General features: G+C 40.2%; 1 protein-coding gene across 8 annotated transcripts in view; it reads left to right on the top strand.

Annotated features, from left to right (window-relative positions):
- Positions 1–16,698, top strand: part of PRDM2 (PR/SET domain 2) — a 75,001-nt gene extending 58,303 nt beyond the window's left edge. For 6 of the 8 annotated variants that reach the window (XM_075027487.1, XM_075027484.1, XM_075027486.1 and 3 more), the window contains 2 exons: positions 11,948–12,083; positions 13,302–16,698. In XM_075027487.1, the coding sequence (XP_074883588.1) occupies positions 11,948–12,056 (109 nt within the window). In that variant the 3' untranslated portion in view covers positions 12,057–12,083; positions 13,302–16,698. Of the gene's footprint in view, positions 1–478; positions 1,656–11,947; positions 12,084–13,301 lie in introns of those variants that run through there. The other 2 variants (XR_012650361.1, XM_075027485.1) reach the window with 2 other exon arrangements.
- The last annotated feature ends 3,870 nt before the right edge of the window (positions 16,699–20,568 follow it).

Here is a 20,568-nt window from a genome sequence, read left to right on the forward strand (position 1 = left end):
ATTTGGAAATTGTTTAGTGGTATTTGGGGTAAATAACAATGTACCTAGGGGTAAGATTTCCTTCACTGTCTTAAATACTGTTAGTTTACTCTGGCAGCTTGCAGTCAGTCATTACTGGTTTAATGAATAGTTATTCTAGAAGAATTCTTGCTTTTTGTTTCTGTAATAATGTTCATAAATCTAGATTGTCTAGTCAACTTTTTTTTTATAACAAGTACATAGTATGAAGAATTTTTTTGCCTTCATACACTAATGTCAGCACAGGCTAACTTCGATTCTACTCTATGTAGGCAATGTTGGTGTTTGTTTTTTTTTTTTTCCAGTAAATATTAATTCTTTGTATTTTTTCAAGACTTGCTTCATGTAATATTTGTCTCCAAATTTGTTTTTCACCTTTCAGTTTTTCTGTGTAAACATACTCCGTTCACAAATAGTTTGTTTTGTCATTTATCTTCAGTTTTTGTTTTTTATTTTCTAGGAATCTCCTGTAAAAACAAAACAAACAAAAAAATCCCTTAATGACATGGTAGAGCTGTTGCATGCTCAACTTAGGATAAGCACTACGACAATGGATGTGAAATCCACCAAGGTTGCGAAACCAGCTGAAGCTGACTCACAATCATAAAATTGCCTGCAGGCTTCTTGCTAATATTCAGTGTCAGGCATAGATTTTCTTATTTCGTGCCTGACACACATGCTGGGCTACGGGATGATTCAGATAAAAGAGAAGGGTACTATTAAAAACAAAATGAAACCCACACGAAACCATCAAAGAAATAGGGGGATTAACGAAACCAAATCTTTTGCTCTTGTGTTTGCTTAGATCCTGGTTTTGTCCGTACCTTCGTGAATGGCATACAGGCAGTTCAGTTGCATACTTGGCAAAGCAAGTTCCTTAATTTTGTCAATAATTCAGTGTAGATTCAGGGACAACAAATGTTGCTGCACTCAAAGTATTTTTGTCATGTATTAAGTCTTTTAAAGCCTTTTGTCTAAATGAATCAGTAGAGGCCATCCTAGCACGACAGAATTTCCTTTTCTTCTTACCTTCTCCTCGCTTTCTGAGTCTTTTAGATGTCCAGCATACAATGGGAAAAAGCCTGATTTGGATGTTTTATGGATTTTCCAAATTCCTATTTATACATGCAAATGAAACTTTATATAGCAATGAAATACCAGTATCAATTTCTAAATACCATATATATAATGAATGCAGTGTATCTTTTTATCAATAAGAAGGCTAGACCAGGACTTCATACCTGTATATTTTGAAAGTGAAATATATAATTACTCTAAAAGGTCGTACACCTCTATCTAATAACTTAAGACAACAAATTGGTCTGTTGTTCATAACAGCTTTTTATGGAAATATCGTTTGTCATGTGTTCATATAACTTTCAAGATTAATGACAGAATTGATGGAAAGTGACTAGTTTTCTTTATACAGCCACCCCCTTTATTTTTTTGTTCTTGACTTAAAAAGTAATCTACCTCTTAAAATTTGTAGTTTAATACTTGTTTGGTGAATTTGTGCCACTTTAACTTTCACTTTCACTATCATTCCCATTTTGTTACATTTCTGTTATGGGGACTTTATGTTGAAATATTGTATAAAGCATTTGTAGCAAGTTTAAAAAATAAAATATTTAAAATTATTTAAATTGTTTTGGACACTTCAATTGTACTATATGTGATTTACATTTTACATTAATTTCATTTTGTTTTCATTTTGGGTTGTTAATCTTGGAGCATGTTCCTGTATTAAAGTTTGCTGTTAGTTATATTGTTTCTTCTATTGGAGAGTGATATAAAGACTATTCTAATGAAAACATTAAAAATTGCAATTTGACATAAAAGTGGGGTTGTCATTGCTTTTGAACACTGTAGCCTTGCTGAAGATACTGTAAATGCAGGTAAGCAACCGAAGAGGGATTTTTCTCCTCCAACATGCAATACATCATGTGAGTTGCAGATGTATTAAAGAGTCTTTGTGGTGTTGCAAGCACTTAATGACCAACTAGATGGAACCATCATGACATATTTTATATAACTGTAACCAATAAAGTAAACTTTTTGAAAACTTGTGGGAAACTTGCCTTTTGTATGGAAACCAGATGTACAAGGAAAAATGAAACAATGTACATCTAGAAGGAATTAAGTGTGCTTGCATCCTTTAGTTGTCTACAAACAGTTCACTGAAACAAATTTATACCAAATTTCAGACTTCTGAGTTAGTCTTAGATTTTTTAATTGTGGACACAGTTAATAAATTTAAACTGTTTTAATAAAAATTACACACACCCTTTCAACTTTTTTCTGATACTATAATGTTCTAATTTTATATGCTTTAAACTTGTGAAATAGCTTAACTTAGAAAATATGTGAAAAGAGTTTTGGCTTTGAGAATTTTGGAATGTTGTATTCCACCATCAAGATAGACATTCTCCCTCCTGCAGTGGAGCTGGAAGCATCTGTGTCCATATTAGTGTGGCAGTTGGATGGAATAATGTAACACCATTAAGACTAACAGTATTACAGTAGCCAATTTCTTAGCATATTCACTACTAATCCAGTAGTAAGTTAATACTTTATGTAGTTGTCTATTCAAATTAATATCTCTGAGTAAGATTCTTTGGCAACTCCCTGTTTATTTTCTCATGTTATACGTCATTCCTTGAACATGTTATCCTCTCCATAACAAAGTTTTCCCTGAATTTTAACTGGTAGGGAAAATCTGGTACTATGATGCAGAAGTTTTAACATTGTCCATTGAGTGGTTTTGGAGGCACAGCTGCATGGTGATAATATGCACTGCAGTTTGATAGTTGCACCACAATTAAAGGGTGAATTCTTAGTCTAGTTTACCGCAGCAGTTATATCAATTAGGTAGTAGGACAGCCACAGTGAAGGTTTTCAGTGTTGATTAGGTTTTACGATGTTTACTGAAGTGACAGCATTTTTTTTTGCATACCCTCAGTTGTATTTGAATATTTTATAAGAATTAGGAAACATGAAAAAAAGGTAAAAACTCCCATAGTTTTGAAGTTACCGAGAGTGGGATATAAACTTGTCCTTAATTGGTTGTCTCACACATCTTTCTTCTGTTATTGACAACTGAAATACCAGTTGGTGTTTTGTCTTACTGCAGTCTCAGTATTTTGATCGCTTTGTAAGGATTTATTAGAAATGTCTAGCAGTGAGCTGATCATAAATAAACCAGCTTCCTTCCCTCATTTCTTAATATTATGGCAGAAATCCTGTTGCAATTGTCTTTACTGTTTCTCTGCTGTGATATTAAATCCTGTTGTGTCCCAAGGATGTTGTCACACCGAGATGTTCACACACGTTCGTACACACCAGTTCTCGAGTGCTGTGTGATGGAGATCTGTATTCAAAATGAGAGATAATCATCAAGGAAGAAGTTTCATTCCTAAATAGGCACCTCATCACAGATGGGATATGTACAGCTTTTATAGTTACTAATACTATTGCATCTCATCTGCATAATTGAATTTCTATGGCTTTTATAACTGCCTCTTTATGATCTGAATGCAACAATAAAGCTGTAATGCTGCCTACAAAGTGCTGACATTTCTTGAAATGCATCCAAACAGGCAATGAAAACAATTAAACTTGTCCTGTTTACAGAGACTAACTGACATGCTGGTCAAGACCAAATGCAGTGTCAGTTTAATAAAAACAGTAATGCTGAAGCATGTATGGAGATGGGAGATCTAAGACACTGCATTTACCTTTTTTTTCCCCCTCCATTGTAGTTTGCTAGAAGGAATTAAAACCAGCTTGTATCGGAGAATGTCTTAAATATGTTCAGTCTTAGGCATTACAAGACAGTCTGGGTGATGCAGCCAGCCCCCCTGCATATAATTTTTCCTGCCTTGCTCTGCAAGCTCCTGACCCTTTCTGTAAGCTACCTGTAGTTGATTTAGGCTAGTGTGTTTCTGGTACTGTTTGTTGGCATTTTGTATTGTAAGCCTTTTATTTAAAGTTCTAGTTTAGTTCCTGATGATTTTCTTTAGGGAGATGTCACAGAAAACTAGACCCTGGCAATTTGATACGTAAATTTTCAATTTCAAGTGTAGAAATTAATAGCGCTTCCTTTACTTACTGAGGTTTGTGACTTCATTTCCAAAATTACGGGGCCAGTTCCAGCTTTTACTGGAGTCAAGTTCGGCTAAGAAGCTGAGTTGCAAGTGATAACCTGTGACAGACAAAGAGTTTGTGAATGACCTTAAAAAAGAGAACTTACAAGACCTTACGTACTAATTCTAGCTTTTACTTACTGAACGTGTGATCTGCATGAGTCACATGATGTTCTGCTCATGATGAAACTGAGCTAAAGGATAGATTCTGAACAACAAGTCCATGCTGTTTTGGATCTGAGCTTTTGTGGTAAGTGAATTATGAAAAAGAGGTAAACTTCCATATCTTCTATTTAATTAAACTGGTAAAGAATTACGAAGAAGCTCTTGGGACTAGCATGAAATTTCATAGTAGTAACTGAAAATACTCTGATACCAATAGAGAGCAAAGCTGATTTTGTGTCACTCCTATACAGTATTTAAAAATAGAATATTAATACTTGTTTTAGAATTAATACCCTATCGTGTTTGGTGTTTTTAAGCCACAGCTGGAGTTTTGAAAATCACTCAACAGCTGGATGCACAAATCTTAACAGAAGTTTAATGGGAACTCTGTAAAGCTTCAGCTACATAGCCACAATAATCTGAATTACTTTTTGAAGTGGGTTGCTTCATCTGAACTTTGTGGACAGGCAGTTATCCAATATCTAGTGAACTGAGAGCTAAAGGCTACTCAAAAGAGATGTCTTAGAAAACATGGGAATAAAGTACAAATGCAAATGCTCAAGAGATTTCAAAAAAGCTTATATTCAGATTGTAGTAAAACCCAATAGTTTCCTGTTTATGTATGCCGTGTGATGCATTTTAATTCTGTAGTTGTGTACTGTATTTTTTTGGTAGAAATCATGTCACTTAGTTCATAGGGTGGAGCTGCTCTAAAAGTGAATAGCAGCTCTCTAGCGGAAGAGGGTATGTGTAGGACCTTCCAGTATTTTTTGGAAGAGTGGGAAGGTGAGGAAAATAATTCTATTTCAGAGCAAGATGCAAATAAAACTATAAAAAAGGCATGATATATTAAGTGTATGGTTAATGGTCCAGTTTACACACCAAGTGAGACAATGGAAAATGTTAATGTTATTAAAGGTGGGTCTTTATTTCATACACATGAATGACTTGATGTCATTTCCTAAGCTTTCTCTGGGGTCTTGACTTTGCAATTTAAGTAGTGTCTTACAGGTATTTTTTGAGTGAAACTAATACCAAGGTAACACTCAGACTGTAGCTGCAGTCAGTACTGCTTTGTGCTCATCACTTACAGTCAGGTAAGGGTGCCCACCCAAACGTTTAAAATACAAATAGGTATTAGACCAAGAGTGGGAGAGGAAGCTGTTGGTGTAAAGCATCCTGTGTCTAATAGGAGATGACTGGCAGAACTCGGAAAGGAGCAGGAGGTGCTAGCGTCCTGTTCTGTCTCTGGACCACGGTCTCTTCAGCCGCTGACTGCTTTTAAACCTCTTCCTTACTTAAGAGGAAGCCTTATTGCTATTGAGTTGTCTCTGACTACTGCTTCCCATGCACACTTCATTGCTTTTCATTCTCATTTTGCTGATCCTGCACATTTACTTCCCTTAGTCTTTAAAAATGCTTTTGGTAGAGTGTACTTTTGAAAGCATGCATTTGAAAAAGAGCATTGAAATACTGCTTTTTTTTTTTTTTCCAGATACAAGGCAGTAAAACACTGAAACTCAAAAGGGAAGCTTGAGCAGGCATCAAGTTGGAGGGAGGCTTTTTCTTAAGAGATAGGTAGCTGCTTCATTTTCCTAATTTATTCAAAGCTCGAGTGGTTCATGGAACATAGTATAGTAATCCGCAACATGCACTTTGTATATATCTCTCTGCTTATTCTTTTGTAAGACTTTCATGTTTCACAAGCCAAACAGGGTCTCTGAGTCATGTTTTGGATGACAGTACTCCCAGAAACTGCCAAAGGGCTGTGAGAAACAGCTTTGATTATTCAGCAGGTGATGTTCCATTTTTCAGAAATACAGGCTCAGCGTTCAGTCTGTATGGTGCAGGGGGGTATTACATGCTGGAGGTGTGCTGCCTTCCAGATGAACAGCAAAATTGAGACTTGCACTACTTGTAATGCCCCATGTCAGTCAAAAAAGAATAATAATCTCATATCTGGGCCTGTTTCAGCAGAGCCTGCCTCAATTCCTCCTGCAGTTTAGGCAGCGCTACTCAGCAAAGTTAAATGCCTACGGTAAAGTAAACGCAAGGACTTCTTTTCAGGGAAGCGATTTTGTTGAGAACGCAGAGGATGTGCTACCTGCTAAGGGCATTTGAAGGCCTGGCAGCAAGTGGAAACAGAGCTCAGCCTGTTGTCCTTGCTGCAGTTTGGGGTTGGACCGTGAGCGCTGATGCTGCCCCGGTGCTGCTCTGGGGGGGAGTTTGCGTTGGAAGTGCTCAGGGACTGAGCAAACTCGCTCTCTTGTGCAGATCGTGTGTGCGTAGCAGTTAGTCGTGTTCCAGCTGTGACTTGATGGTAGAATTTAGTTAGCGTTTCATTTAGGTGCTGTGATTTCTGCTAAACACTGCAGTGTGGAAGGAGGCAGGAAGATGAGAAATCGTGAATTCTTCCATCACTGAGCTGCCTGGAAGAGTTGCACACTCCGGACTCTGCTGTCACGGGAGTTAGACTGAAGTTGTATTCCCCTTTCATTATGGCCAATGCTTTCACTTATCTGTCTTTTTAAATCGAAAGCACATCTTGTTCTGTGCATTTTTTTTTATGTAGAGATATGCAGGACTGAGGGTTCATACTAGTTCTGCTAGCCTTCAGTAATCAGTTTGAACTCATTTGGAGTGACCATGTGTGCATAAAGCGAAATAAAATCAGCTATAGTCTTCCCTGTGTGTGATAAAGTTTTCTCATGCTTTTCCTCTCTCATGAATGTGATTCAGTAGATGCAAATTTTTTATCAAATTATCAGATTAGATTACTTGACAGTGTAGAAGTACTGCTATTTTTAATCCAACATTCTTCACCTTTTGGCTCGCACAATGCTCTGTGCTTCTTTAAAAGGGCAGGAAGATAAACTGCTGACGTGATACTGTTCATCTACATTTATATACCTAGACCAAGATTTCTTAAAGTGACTAATAATTTCTTTGAACTCAATTTGAAGTACTGATTTTCTGAAAGAGCTCGGTAGCCATCCTCGGTGCTGAATCCCTTTAAAGTGGCTACTTTAGATCACTAGTTGCTTTTGAAAATCTAGTTATATTTAAGTAAAATGGTATTGATACATTAATTTTAGGTAGTCCCTCAGGTGAGTTGTAGGCATGGTGTGAGATTTCTTTCAACGGGTCTCCATGTTGGTTTGGTGTTCATCACTGAAGTTAATGGTGGTCTGAAGTGGGATTTCACTGGGAGTGAAACTAAATCAACAATGAAGAAACTTGAACTCGAGCACATGTGTGAAACAAAACAATTTTTGAGTTATTGTGGGGGAGCAATGCTACTTTAAAGGTATTAAGTTCTTTGAACCACTGTGGTTAGAGAGTGCTGCTAGGTATCTTCTTGAAAGTTGAGAATGCAGAGGATCTCAGTAACAGGTTTTTCCAGTTTAGATTCATGAAAGGCCTGACCATAAAATCATAATACTCATGTTGTGTCCTTTAGCGTCACGTGATTGCAAGATAAAATCCTGACGTGTTCCAGCTTTTTCACCCCTTTCATAAATAAACACATGTAAGTCTCGAAATAGCTGCAGTACAGCACATGAAGATCCTTTTTGCTTTCTGCTGTTCCCCCCATTTTTTTGTGCACAAAGGCAGGACTCTTCCGCAGAAATGAGAGACATCTTCCTCAACAAAATTCTATCCACAAACCTTTTTGTCCTGCTAAATATTTTGTTTCACTTAAAAATAATATTAAAAATTATTCCTGTAATTGGCAGTTGATGTTTTTCCAAGTCCTTGTTTTGTGTATTTACTTTTCCGTTAAGCAATATGCTAGTGCAAGAGAGTACATGCCAGTTAGGTTAGCAACACGATGTTTTGGTACTCACTGAGTGCAGAAAGCCCAGAAATCTCATTTATCCATGCCTCAAACCCCCCTTGCTTGCCTTCTGGCCTGTAAAATTGCCTAGCCTAATTCTGCAAAGCCAAGAACTTAGGCTTAAACATCCATACCTCTTTATCTTTTTTTTTTTTCCCCAGGCAGCCAATTATTTTAGAAGGCGGTCTGTGTCAGTGTAGAAATTGTTTTATTTAAGAGTAGGAAGTACTTTTGATAGAACATGTCCCTGACACGTTTATTGTTAGGAAGTATGTTGGTATGTGTGTGTGTGTGTCTGAAATTTTGGACCAAATGCATGGGGTTTTTTATATTGGGAGCATAGAAGTATAAGCCCTGCAAGAAGAACACACTTTACTTGAGGTAAAAACATGAATCTGTATTACCTGACTGTTTTATCACATAGTACGATGACTTTGCTCCGTTCACTGAATTTCACCGGTGTGACTAGCAGCAATATCAGATCACGCCAGCCTTCATTCCCACTAGTAACGTGGCTTATTTTTCTGGGACATTTCTAGTGAGCTAAACTAGCAACTTAGAAGAACGTTAATTGCACAAGTGCGGTAGAAGACAAGGTAATTTGCATTAAAAATACCAAATGTATTTTGAGAATGTCTGAGGGAAGGGTGTGTGCCAGGGTCTGGCATTTTTACTAGCCGCCTAGTTCGTGTGTGCTGTTTATTTCAAGGCGCAGTGGCCTAGGAAGATATATGGAAGTAGGAATTTGGTTTAGACAAATAAGGTGAAGCTTCTTAAGCGTTCAGGAGAGAATTTAACTTGGGGAATAGTAATGCAGTGTGATGGGGGGAACCTTTGCCTTTGCGCCTACCTCTGCTTTAAGACTGCAGATGTTCTGGGCGACCTTGGCAAATCAGTTTCCTTCTGACTCAGTTCTGCATATGAAAAATAGAGATTATGGTACTGACTCATGCTGCAAAACACTCTCAGATCCAAGGATGGAAGACTGTAAGACCTGGGATTTAGTGTGTTTTTATTGTAGCGAGTCTCACCAAATTCAGTGATCTGTCTCCCTCTTTAGTTAGGGTGTGCTTTCAGTTGAGAGAGGTTTAGGCCCTGTCTGTGTGTTAAAAAAAAAAAAAAAAAAAAAAAAAAGGCATTATTTAACTTTTGGTTTAGCTTTAATTTATGGTATAGCTAGTACTTTACCAGAACTGTTTGTCCTGATTTAGAAGTCCTAGATGACAGAGAAAACTCAGTGTAGACAAATCCTTCCTGCTGCCTAACCTTTGGTTTCTGTGCCCTTTTCCTTGCAAGCATAGTATGTTTTCTGATGCTATTCCTTTTCTTCTTTTTTCCCTTTTTTTTTTTTTTTAAAATTTTTCTGGGTAGGACTGCTCCTAAACAATGGACTTGAGAGGGCTGGAGGTAGCACAGGATGTGCTGTCTGTCCGCTGACATTTGGTCCAGGATGCGGACGGTGCGCGGTGGTGTGAAGGGGCTGGGGTACAGCCCCCTTGCCCCTTCCCGGTAAAGTCCGTATTGCTTGGCTGCATCGGCGCACGGTGTCTAAGAATTCCTTTTCTTTTGCCTGTCTCCGGTTACCCCAGCACGGGTGATGGTGAAAGCAGGTGCAAAGTGACAGTGCTAAAAATAGCGATCTCAATAACTGTTCCTACATGCGATGGGGGTATTTCGGCTCCCCTCCCCCTCGGAGAGTAGCTTGCCTTGCAGACCCAGGGAGTTACTCCCAAAACATCCAGACATCCCCGCATTTCTTTAAAGAGGCTTTTTAAAGAGAGAGTTATCAATCCACTTCAGTTTAATATCGGCACGGAGGAGGGCACCGATTTCCAAACCGCTTTGGTAGAGCAAACATCGCTGCTTGGCCGCTGTCGGTGCTTTGCCGTGTGGTTTCACAGCTGACTGAGAGCAGAACGCAAAGGCAACAGTGAGAACTCCATTGAGAACTCCATTTCAATTTCTATCTAGGAAAACAATCCTTTTCTATCCGGTTCCTCCAATCCTCAACTTCCAGATAATAAGCCAATGATCTATTAGCTTTAAAGCTAGATGGAATTAGGGGGTGAGGGATCCCTTTAGCGTATTGGTTTTGGGGGAGGGTGAGGGATATGCATTTGCAAATGCAGGTCAGATTTTCTCGGATACTGGATTTGAGGCTTTTTTTTAGGTTTCTCACAGGATCTAGGCATTGGCTCATTGCATGCAATAACATACAGATGTTATTGATTGTAGAAGAACTTTTACAAGTCATAATTAATTTTTTGAAATTAAGCATTACTTAAATGGAAATGTTCTAAATTAAAAGAAACTAAAATTGCTCTCTTCTAGTTTTAGTAAAGAACTGAAGCCAGACAAACTAAACTTATTTTGGATATTCTGCTGTTTCCCTTGGTAACAGTCCTTATATGGGACAACAAAATCTGGCTTTTGTTGACTTCCTCATTATCACTTTCTGATTCTAAGACACTAGATGAATGCTTCAGTATTAAATTCACAAAAGCTGGAGAGTATGATTTACATGTAACAATAACAAAACTTTGGCAGACTGTTTTAACCACAAATTTTAATTTGGAAATAATTGAATTCCTTCTTTTCAAAACTTCTGTGGTTTTGTTTTTGTGTTGTAATGGAAAATTTTGCACTTCTTTATGTCTAACTTGCAGTCACACTGCACTACAAAATCTGTGTGTAAGGATAAATAACAATTGAAGTCTCCTTCAAAGGGTGTATATTGAACTCTAAAAATAACCTGGAGAAAAACCTAACTTTTAACTTTTCTTAGACATGTTGTGATGTAATAAAATTACATTTCAAAAGATGTTCCCTTGGAAGAACGTAAGTAGTTGGTTTTGGTTAGACTTTTGAAGAATTTGCATACACAAGGTAGGTATGCAATTACCGCAAGTATGGGGGTGCACAGGTCTGAGGGGGAGCAGACATGCACCTGCATGTACCAGGGAGGAACAAGTATGTGCAAGATAGCAAAAGATGCTGAATTTAAAAACAAATAGGGTTTTTTTTTTCTAATCTTTTAGTGTAAGGAAATTTAGCTTGGGTTTACATTTGCACTGAGATTGTACGTTTAGAATAGGGTATGAGCCTTTCTACTTCGACTCATGCTTTCAGGCTTTCTTCTTGAAATCACCATTGACAGAGATCGAATGCTGTCAGTTAAAAATCTCTGATTTTCACTTTCACTTTGGGATTCTTGGAGTTAGTTTAAAACTGGAAGGGATATAACATATTCTCTACAATGAAGGCAGCGTAGCAGGGCTCACTGTAGTGACCTGTGTGCGTCATTGTCAAGTCTGCCAGTGCTACAGTGGCAAAAGCGTACTGCAGGCTTTGACCTCGGGGAAAAATGACCAGGTGTGGTACCATGCTTCTGGAAAGTAAAATTCCATTTCCATAAATATGTATTTTAAAACCTGGTAGGGACTGTCCTGAGAAAACAGACTGGGTTCTTTACGTAACTGTGGATTTTTGTGTCGGTCCCAATTGGAGGGCCTGGGACATTGGGTGGGAGGCTGGATGCTGCTTCCAGTTGACGTTGTCTGTTTCCTACTTAAATAAACTAACAGGGTAAGTTCAGAACAGAGAGGAAAAAAAAAAACCAACAACCTCTTGCCTTCAGAAGTGACTCTCCTCAGTACTTGCAGTGTAGGGCTTTTTTTTCTTCATAGCTTACTAAAGCCCTATAGGGCCCTAAAGCATGTCTCTGCTTTTTTTCTCCCGGTACCCTAATAGCATGTGTGTGAGTTTCTTCTGCCTCTTTGTACAGTTACAGACTCCGCATGGCCTCTAGATGTCCCTCCTCCTCTTCGCATAACACCAGCACCAGGCAATGCAAGAAATCCAACTGCACCGCATCCCACTTCTTCAAGGAATAGACTCTTCTGCATGTCCAACCAAACCAGGTACAGCAATGCAGCCAGGCGCTGCCACGGGAGGATGCGCAGAACTTACCTACCTTGTAGTTCTGTGGGCAAGGAGTGCAAAGCGCTTTACAGATACTATCGGAGCCTCAGAAAACCCGCAGTGTCGGTGCTCTTGTTGTAACTGGTCACTGATGAGAAAGCAGGCGTGAAGGGGGAGAGCTATGTCAGAAAAATAGGGTGTCTCAGTTAAATCAAGCACAAGGGACAAGGTCTTCTCTAGTGATGTGTACTTATATACTCTGGATCAAGAGGATCTCTTGGGGCAGAGCCAGCTCTTCAGCCTCATGGAAAATGGAGAGTTTTCTTCCATTTATGAGCTTTAAGAGCTGTGGTGTTGCTCCTCTGGATCCTGTGGGGAGCCTAAAGATGGTGGTAAGTTTTGTGAGGATGGGGTTTGTCCACGTCTGGGAAGGAGTGGTATTTGTATCTTGTCATAGTAGTGGGCAAAGTCCTCTGAGATATTTTAAGCTGAATGGGTAAACGCTGAACAAATATTAACTGACCAGAAAAAGTATGCCTGAGAATGTGTATTATGGCTGGCTGCTTTGGTTGAGTGCCAGAAGCTCAAAGACCAGTATCACAATGGAAATTGCAGTGCCACGATAACATACAAAAACATTACTTGGGGTTGTGGTGAGATCAACTGGTGTAGTGGAGCTGTACGGGCTTGGACAAATTAATGACCTGGTCCGGTGTTACTGGTGAAGCTGAACTGATTTGCTGTTGGTTGACTTGAAAGAAGACACTGTCTTCTACTTCTTCATTTCCCCACCTGTAACATGCAGGTAATCACCTCCTTTATACTGATGTAACAGCTAAGGAACATTATACTTATATGGGTAAAGCTAAAGGTGAGAATGAGTGCCAGAAAAATCAAGATGCTGCAGCCTGAGATTTTATTCTTTGTTAAATATGTTCAAAAAAATAACACTGGGGGAAAAAGTTAGTAAAATTCTGAAGTCTACTACCTCCCGAATAATGGGAGTGGTTGCTAACGAAATGTTAACATCCCTAACTGTGGCAAAGACCATTTAGTTGTGGGAAACCCAAGCAAAAGTTAAATCATGGGCATCTCTTCCCTGTGCAGCACTCGCTGAATGACTTGTCCTGCTTCCAGCTCAGTGTTAATGGGGCAGTTACTCTGACTACTTCATCTTAAAGCTGACTGATTAAATGCAACTCTCTGTGTATTTTCAGGTACTAGGAACTTTTGACTGGAAAAGGTGAGGTGAAGTAATCCTCAAGCATTATCCTCTCCTGCTTTTTCTCGGATGAGGTGAGACCGGTTCCTCAGTAGATAGCAGGGACAGCGGTTTCTTCTGCTGGAAGCAATGGCGCACTTCAGTCATATTGTCCTTCCTTCCAGAGGGAGAGGGAGAGAGCGCAGAGCAGGGCTTCTGCCCTCTCCAGAGAGTGATGAACTGTGGATGCTGGTGAGAGGGTGATCTCAGGGTCCCCTGCCACGTGGAGTCCATGCATCACCAGCCAGTGGGATAGCGTGGAGAAATGTTCAGACATTTGCAGGCAGATTAACTGTGTTCAGAGAGTTGTTGGGTCTGGATGAGTCTCCTCTTTCTGGTAGAACACAGAGGGGTTTAACATACTATGCAATTAAATTCTGAAAAGACTGTTACATCATTTTAGTTTCTACTTTACATCCTAACGGGTAAAGAACTGGGCACCCCACAAAAATCCACTGAAGGGAGTGGTAGGTTTTGCTGAGGTTTCCACATCTGAAGTCTGTGGGTACCCCAGTCTCTTGACTTTGTACCATTAGCTTTAACGGGCACGATGCCATTGCTTTCGAAGTGCGTCAGGACCCACGGGTTTTTTGGAAGACCACCTGTTAAGTGATCTCTGTGAAATGCACTGATAGCCCAGTTTCATAAAGGGACAAGCATCCATTCCTCAAAAGCTGCCATTACATTTGTTGCCAGTCTGGCACTCTTGTTATAGTCAGGCTTTATTTATTTAATGAGAGTATCAAACACAGTATCAAGCAGTATTAAGCAACACTTTTCCTTAAATACGGAGCTTGTGTTTGTGACCCTCAGTACAGACATGTTTAGTTTCAGTGGTCCTGTAGACAGGTCATCCATGAAGGTAGCTGGCAGCCAGTAAAGACAAGTTGCAGAAACGTACAGGTCAGTTGGTAAAATGCAGTGCAAAAAGGTCTCTTACCTCTTGCTCCAAAATGGTGACAATCACACACAGGTGCATCATCTGGCAGGGGTGCTCCTCCGCGCCCCTGCAGATCTCACCTCTGAGATGAAGGGTTCCTTCTGTCAAGACAAGTTTTTGCAGGATCCCCGCTAATGCAGCGTCCGGGTTTGGGATTTTTCAAGGAGGTCAAGGGGGTTGATTGCCCTATTTCCCCCTTATTTCAGTCAATTTATTCCTCTCCTTGTCTTTGCACTCCGCACAGATAAGCAGACATCTGTGTATGCACACATTAGTTAAGAAAAAAATAAGTGCCCGGTTGATACTCCTTCCTGCCACCCTGAAAAAGTCAAAAAAACGATCAATTTTATATATATCTTCATATATATATATGACATCTATATTAATATATATGTATGAAATTGCTGAAAACAGTTAATTTTTTATAGTTTTGATGAAAATCAAATTGTTCAAAATTAATACAAAAGCTTTAAACAAGAAACACTGGTTTTGTTCACCGTAAAAATGTTTTAGCTACATGTCGTTTGAGTTGGAAAGAAAAGGTCTTCGGGATGTTGTATTACCTAGCTAGACGTTTTTTGGATAAACCCCTATTGGAGGCTTTCTAAGTGCAATTGTGGTTTGGGGGAAGGCTGAGGTGTTGAGAACTAGATGAGCCATAAAAAGCTACATCCCCTCCCATGTTGGAAGTGATGCTTCCAGTTCAAGACTGTGAGACCGTTGAGATGCAGGCTTTGTGGGGAGAGCTTGTGCCATTGCTGGCTGCTCTGTCTCTTTCCTAGAGTGGAGAGTCTCTAGGATTTGTCCCCCCTTGAGCTTTTTGCTAGCAATAATTTCCTCTTGAAATATGTGATGTACTAATTCCAAACAAAGGCTGACATTTTTCACAGCAGCCTCGGAAGACTGAGTTTCTCATTCTTCATTAAAACTAGCTGGAAGTGAGTATCCAAATCTGCTAGGCAGCTTGGTAAATCTTGGTCAAATAGCACAGAAATTAAGTTTCCTGGCCTTATGTATATCTCAAAGAAGCTGGCGTGCACATGCAGCTCTCTAATCAGTTTAGCTCACTTTTGTTTTGCACATTGTCTTTCTTTTTATTTTCTCTCCACATTTTCTTCTTCCTCTCATCATCTAGTATTAGTATGGTAAACCCTGTTTTTTCAAACAGGAATTATCTTCCTGTGTGTCTGGACAGCATCTAGATCATTTTGAAAAATGAATATACAGTGCTGATAAAACCCAGCTCCAATATACTCTGTCTTAAAGCACCCGTATGATACGCCCTTGATTTTCCCAGTGCAGCTTTGTTAGGCATTTTGTGGAAGATGACACTTAACTGTATAAATTTTCACTGGTCACTTGAGGATTGTTGCTAAGGAAGAGCTTTCTTGCCATGCAGCCCAAATCCTGCTGTAAACAATCAGTTCTTCTGAAACCCACTCAACTTCCAGCAACAGTAAGTTAAATTAAGTACAGAGTTTTTGGCACGGATGCTGCTGAGTTTAGTGCCTTTAAGGCATACCAATGAGGTTATTAGAGGTCACTTTTGTGCAATTTATTTTTGCTGCTTTTTTTAGAGTGGTATTAACTATAATAACAGACAAACTCAAGGAGAGAAGTATGTAAATTGTTGTGATATATGAACAGTTTTCCCAGAAAAATTCTGGTTTATCACACAAGCCTGTAAATATGTATTTACAATTTTAAAAGCACGTCTTTATGTCCCTGGTTGTAAATGCTCCGTTTTTAAAGTTTTATAACATGTGTTACTCAACCAAGAGACCACAGCACACAGCTTTATATTGTACCGGTCTATTTGAAGGATCCATTATGGTCTAAGCTGTGGCAGAAGAATATCCATGCCACTGACAAGAAATAACCGATGGTTGCACCGGACTTTTCATCATTTTCCCTCAGATAACAAACAGTTTTGGGGGGGAGGGAAGGGGGGTTGATTTTTCTTGCAGAAAAAAGAATCAGTTCAAAATGGTGTCATTTCTCTAGAATGACGAGGATGTTTTATTCACAGCAAATTCAGGAAAGTATGCCATTTTTTTTTTCTCCCTAGGCAAAATTTCACAGTTTTGCAGCAAACTTTTAACCTCCCCCGTGCCTGCTGATGAAACGTGAAATTTTGCCCTTGACTGATACCACAAGTTCTTGTGAAGATTCAAGGAGAGGGTGGGGAAAAAAGCTCAGGTTTTGCATGTAAGAATTTGCGAGGCTGACACCGGTAGCTCTGCAGTGCTCTCATGACAATGCTGATACTGAGAAGTTTATTAAAAATAAACTGTGTGGAGATGTGGTATTACCTGGTTGATGCTTGGGTTCTGAACATTGCTCTGGAAGACTGAAAGCTCTGTTGTCTGTCCGCCATGTAAAGAAAAAGAACAACAATAAATTAATGTGACAAACCGCATCATGGCAATATTTATTATTAGTTCAGCAAAGGAAGTCTTCAGAACGGAGTTCCAATGTTTTCTGGGTCTGTAATGGCTGAATGGTTTGGGTTTTTTCTGGTGGGTGGCAGGAGAGGAGGAAGGGGATAGAAATGTCACCTTGGTCTATCAAGCTCCATGCATGCAAACAGTAATTACTGCCGACCGAGCTCTCCTGACAGCTTCAGACTCTGGGTCTACACGCTTGGATAAGCAGCATGCAAGCCCTTTGTACTTTGGACTCTCCATTCAAAGCCAGCCCTCTTGTTGAAGCATTGCAGCGTTGTGGAAGCAACGCAATACAGTAAATTTCAAGGGTTGCTGTCCTCTATCGGAGGGTGAAAGTTTGAGCAGGGCATGAAGTGGGAGGGTTTTTTGCTTCCTAGAAATGGTCCCTGTTTCATTATTCTCTGTTAAAGGATATGCTCCGTCACACCACCTTGAGGGGGGGGGAGTTTTATACCTTGTCCAGGGCCATGGGACTTGGCACTTCTGTAAGGGAATCGCTGAGGGTCGGTGGGCAGCCATTCATCAGTGGTGCGTTAATTCAGCCACATTCCTTAAAAACCATCAGATACAACAAACGGGTTTGGGAACAGCTGAAGTATAGGTATTAATATTAATTTCACATAGGCTAAAAATGGCTCTTTCGCCCCAGAAAATCTGAAGATTCCTTATGCGTTACGAATCTGACCTGTTAGTAAAAAATCACTGTTGTCACCACTGCATGTCATTGCCTTGCCTGCAGCAGCCTAGCAGTCAGTCAACCTCCTCTTGCAGCGTTGCAGCCTGCCTGATTTTTATTAAATGGCATTCAGTTTCAGTTAAGTTTTGAGTGATCAGATTTTGCTGAGCTGTCATTCCTTCCCTGCCTGAGAATCTTCTGAAATATTCTTTAAATAAATAGCTACATACTTTCATTCATCTGTCTGAGCTGTCACGTGAAGCAGCGCTAATTACTCATTTTTATAAGAGCTGTGGCTTTTTTGGGTGAAGACTACCTTCAAAAACAGGTAAGGAGAAAAACTTTCTCATAACGAAGCTAGTGCCTTAATACTGTTTACTGTACCACTGTATGTATCAGGCTGCTTGCAGCTGCCAGGAGGCGGGAGGATGCAGAAGACATGACGCTGCCAGTGGCAGAATCCCCTCACAAAATCTCAGTTAGGAAAACTGATGAGGCTGTTTCAGTCTTTGATGGCAGTGCCATTTCTAAGTTGTCCTTCAGGGCTATAGGACATGCAGAGTATTGTGTATGCTCAGGAAAAAGACCCTTAGTGGACGTGGAGGACACAAGTACATCACACCTGAGCTCCCCAACAGCTTGTCGTCTCGTATGCGAGATGGGTCAGCTGTGGAAGAACGGGAGAAATAGAAACGCGTGCCAAGCGCTGCTGAGTAGCCTTTCCCTGGATTATGAACGATGGAGCCTTTCACCTTGGGGTCGTTGCCTGCATCAAGCCAAAGTCACTGCTCGGAAATCGTTGTGGCTGATGTAGCAGCCCGGGTTACACGAGCGGCGGATGCTCCCAGCCGGCTCGCGCAAGGGTACCAGAGGGCATACAGAAATAGCGCTGTGCCTTTCGGTGCAAGAGACGTTTCTCTCGGTTTAGGGATGAGCTAGCCTGGGAAGTTGACAGAAGCACGTTCTGGCCTACTGATCATGAACAATCGACATTTATTCTCCAGCGAAGAAGAGGAGGGGGACAGACAGGTGCTTGGGGGTAGGAGAGAATTTCAAGCTGTGCTGCATTTGTTTTACGACTTGCTTTGCAGCTGCCTTGGAAGAAGAAGAGGCAGTTGTTGAAGATTAGACTGCTCTGGAAATATTATCTTAGATATGAGATACTAATGCAAGTACCCCCCCCCCCCCCCCCTTTTACTGCTCTGTTAGGTTTTGGGTCCCCTGGACTGTAGCAGGGCTTAGCAGGGTTGGTTTTCTTCTTACTAATTTTTTTTTCTCCCTTGCTTTGCCAGTGTCAATGGCTGTGCAAAGAACTAGGTGAGAGGGTGTTATCACCAGGCTCATCTTCTCCTCACCCCTCCAGCTGAAGCTCTGTGGAATAGACTGTTTGGGGACCAGCATTACATCAGAAAATTTGTACTATAAAACATATTGCTTGTTATTATACTCGCATCCTGTCCTCTACACAATATATTTATACATTATCTCTTATACATTGAATCTTCCTATAGCCAGAGTGCTTTAACTGATGGACTCCCTGAACTTCATTCTTTGGTTTCTCTATTAAGTGCAGTGCTAAGGCTTACCTAGGGTGTATCGATTTAGGAATGCATCTTAATTTAACCTTGAGCAGTGAAATACCCAGACTATTTCCTTTAGCACTCTGTCCTGGTAGATAACGTCTGTATCTGAGTTCAGCTTCTCTTTGCGCCTAGCACCAACTGATTAGAGTCCCTTCATAGTTGGTGTTTCTTTTCTACAAAGATATTTATACATTAAGCAAGCCATACTTCAGTCCATACTTCACCCTTACTTTTGACAAACTATCTGACAAATTCTTTAAGTCTTTCAGAGTAGGACTTCCTCTCTCTGCACCACTTAGATAATTTTCTTCTGCGGCATTCAAACTTTTATTTTTTGGAAAGAATAAACCCCGACCAAATACAATTCTCTTTCAGCCAAGAATTGATGGAGGTATAATCTGAAGGAAGGGAGAAATATGTTTCATTGCTGTCTCTGATACCAAATCTTAAGTGCATTGCTTCAACTTCATTGTGAGTACTACAAAATACTCCATTTTCCTTGCATGACACAGGCATCAGAATTGCATAAGTGTTCCAGAACTGATCTCAGTAGTGTCTGCGGAGGAGTGATTGTGTCCATACTTCCCCATGCATCCAGCCAGTGATTTTGCCAGCCCTCCTTCTGACAGTGGTGTGCTGGAAGCAAATGCAAAAATCCTTATCTGTTACTTTTTCTCAGAGTCTCTGCCTTGTAACAGTGAAACACTGACTTCTGACACACAAGAAATGAGTTCTCCCTTGTTACCATTCCTTGCCAATGACATCTCATTAAGGGTAATTTCTGAAATTTTCTATGGTATTTCCTGAGTCCTCCTCCATTCCAGAATCCTTTGCTACTAAGAACATTGTTGTGAATAACCCCCATTTCTTGCACAGGGTATTTCTAAAGATGTTAAGTATCACTGTAATGAAACGCCTATTCTATTGGTGTAATGAGTTTAACTGAGTTTCTTTCCCTTTCGTACATCTTCACGTGGCACATTGTTGTCTGTTCAATGAGATAATTAGATAGGGAAGAGAAGCAGATCTTCATTAAGCTGGCATTTACCAAGGCTCTTCTGTCCTGATGTGAACTGCTTCTGTGCTGCTGTCACTGTGGGCCGGGTGCTGGAGGTGCACAGAGCTGCTCCCTTCGCATTTCGGGACTTCTGAACTCCCTGTCAGATCGACCGATCATCAGTGTGGAGAAAATGAGTTGCTACATCCTCATAAAATGACGTGTCAGCAAAGATGTTAGTCATTCCAGATGGAGTGCTAATAAAGGTGTGTTAGATGGACTTTTCATTGCACTTGGTGATTTGACGGTAACTCAGCTGCGGTGTTACTAAGCTGCTTGTGTTACTGCATTAGAGGAAATTTCCTGATAAACGAGTCAGTCTGGCTCCATCAATGAATTCCTCTGCTAAGCAGAAATGTTATAAACGTATTGTCTCTGACCGGGAAGCTGACATCAACCTGGGGTCGAACAAGGCTCTTCAAAGAAGGGATGCCACACAGCGATCTGGTGGATCCCAGATGAAGGGACTAGACTGCTTAAAGTCACCTGCAGTGTTATCTGTGTGGATTTTTCCTTTGAA

This window comes from Buteo buteo, chromosome 5, assembly GCF_964188355.1.
Source record: "Buteo buteo chromosome 5, bButBut1.hap1.1, whole genome shotgun sequence".
NCBI lineage: Eukaryota > Metazoa > Chordata > Aves > Accipitriformes > Accipitridae > Buteo > Buteo buteo.